Here is a 967-nt window from a genome sequence, read left to right on the forward strand (position 1 = left end):
TGGATAATGAAAAATTGCCCTGGAAGGGGCATTTAGTTTTAGAACATTGGGGTTGGGGGGATATGGATTGTTGAACAGTGTGCATTGTGTAATTGTGTGGTTGAAAAAAAACAAAAACAATACAATTACACTGTTCAACACAATCTGGTTCAGCCAAAATATCTCCCCTGGTTACATTTCCTTCTGTTCAAATTAACAATCCCCCGCTCACTCACACAATACACAACTCCCCCCTGCCGTCACAGCTTTATTACACAATACACAGCAGTACCTGCTTGAACTCAAACTGGAGCCCGGTAAATATGTGCATGGAGCAGACAAGCTGGGAGGAAGCAGCTGCAGACTGAGCGGTCGCACTTGAGTGACATGAGAGTCCCAGGCCAGGAAAGAAAACAAAATCTGCATAATTAGGCCAGTGGGCGGGGATTAGAAACACTCCCACCAAGGATGGCATTTCCTGCCTAGGCGATGGAGAGACCTGGGGGCGTGGCCAGAACTTGTTTTTCATGTTTAAAGGTCAAAGCAAGCCCCCCCCCCCCAAAAAAAAAATAGTATACAGATGAATATAACTTGGGTTCATGTTATCCATAAGGCAAAGTTGATTTTGTGGGTTTAGGTACGAGGTAATCCCAAGTGCGACTTTTACATGGTAAAGCGGTAGGCATGAGTCACACTTGGGGTCGCCCATAAACATAAAAAACCCCACTTACCTTGTTCTGTTGGTGTCCCCGGCGTCCTGTTGGTCCCCGCAGGTCCTCGGGCGGCGTCCTCTTCGATCTTCTCCCGGCGCGTGCAGGACGTTCTCCGAGGTTTTCCATTGACGTTGGTGCGGGTGGGAGGAGCCGAGGGAAATTCAAATAATTTTGTATTGGATTCAATACAAAATAGCTGTATTGAGTCCAATAAAAAGAAATCTTTATATAATATATATATAATTATATATGCTACTATACAGTTATATTACATG

The 967-nt window shown here is 44.8% G+C and overlaps 2 protein-coding genes across 2 annotated transcripts in view; both read right to left on the reverse strand.

The window, feature by feature from the left end:
- Positions 1-967, reverse strand: part of LOC140339137 (uncharacterized) — a gene marked incomplete in the record, with an annotated part of 145,177 nt that overhangs the window by 141,376 nt on the left and 2,834 nt on the right.
- Positions 613-967, reverse strand: part of LOC140339845 (uncharacterized) — a 1,869-nt gene continuing 1,514 nt past the window's right edge. Inside the window, exon 2 of the mRNA XM_072424745.1 lies at positions 613-639. Within this exon, the coding sequence (XP_072280846.1) occupies positions 613-639 (27 nt within the window). The remainder of the gene's footprint in view (positions 640-967) is intronic.

The sequence above is a fragment of the Pyxicephalus adspersus genome, chromosome 10 (assembly GCF_032062135.1).
Source record: "Pyxicephalus adspersus chromosome 10, UCB_Pads_2.0, whole genome shotgun sequence".
NCBI lineage: Eukaryota > Metazoa > Chordata > Amphibia > Anura > Pyxicephalidae > Pyxicephalus > Pyxicephalus adspersus.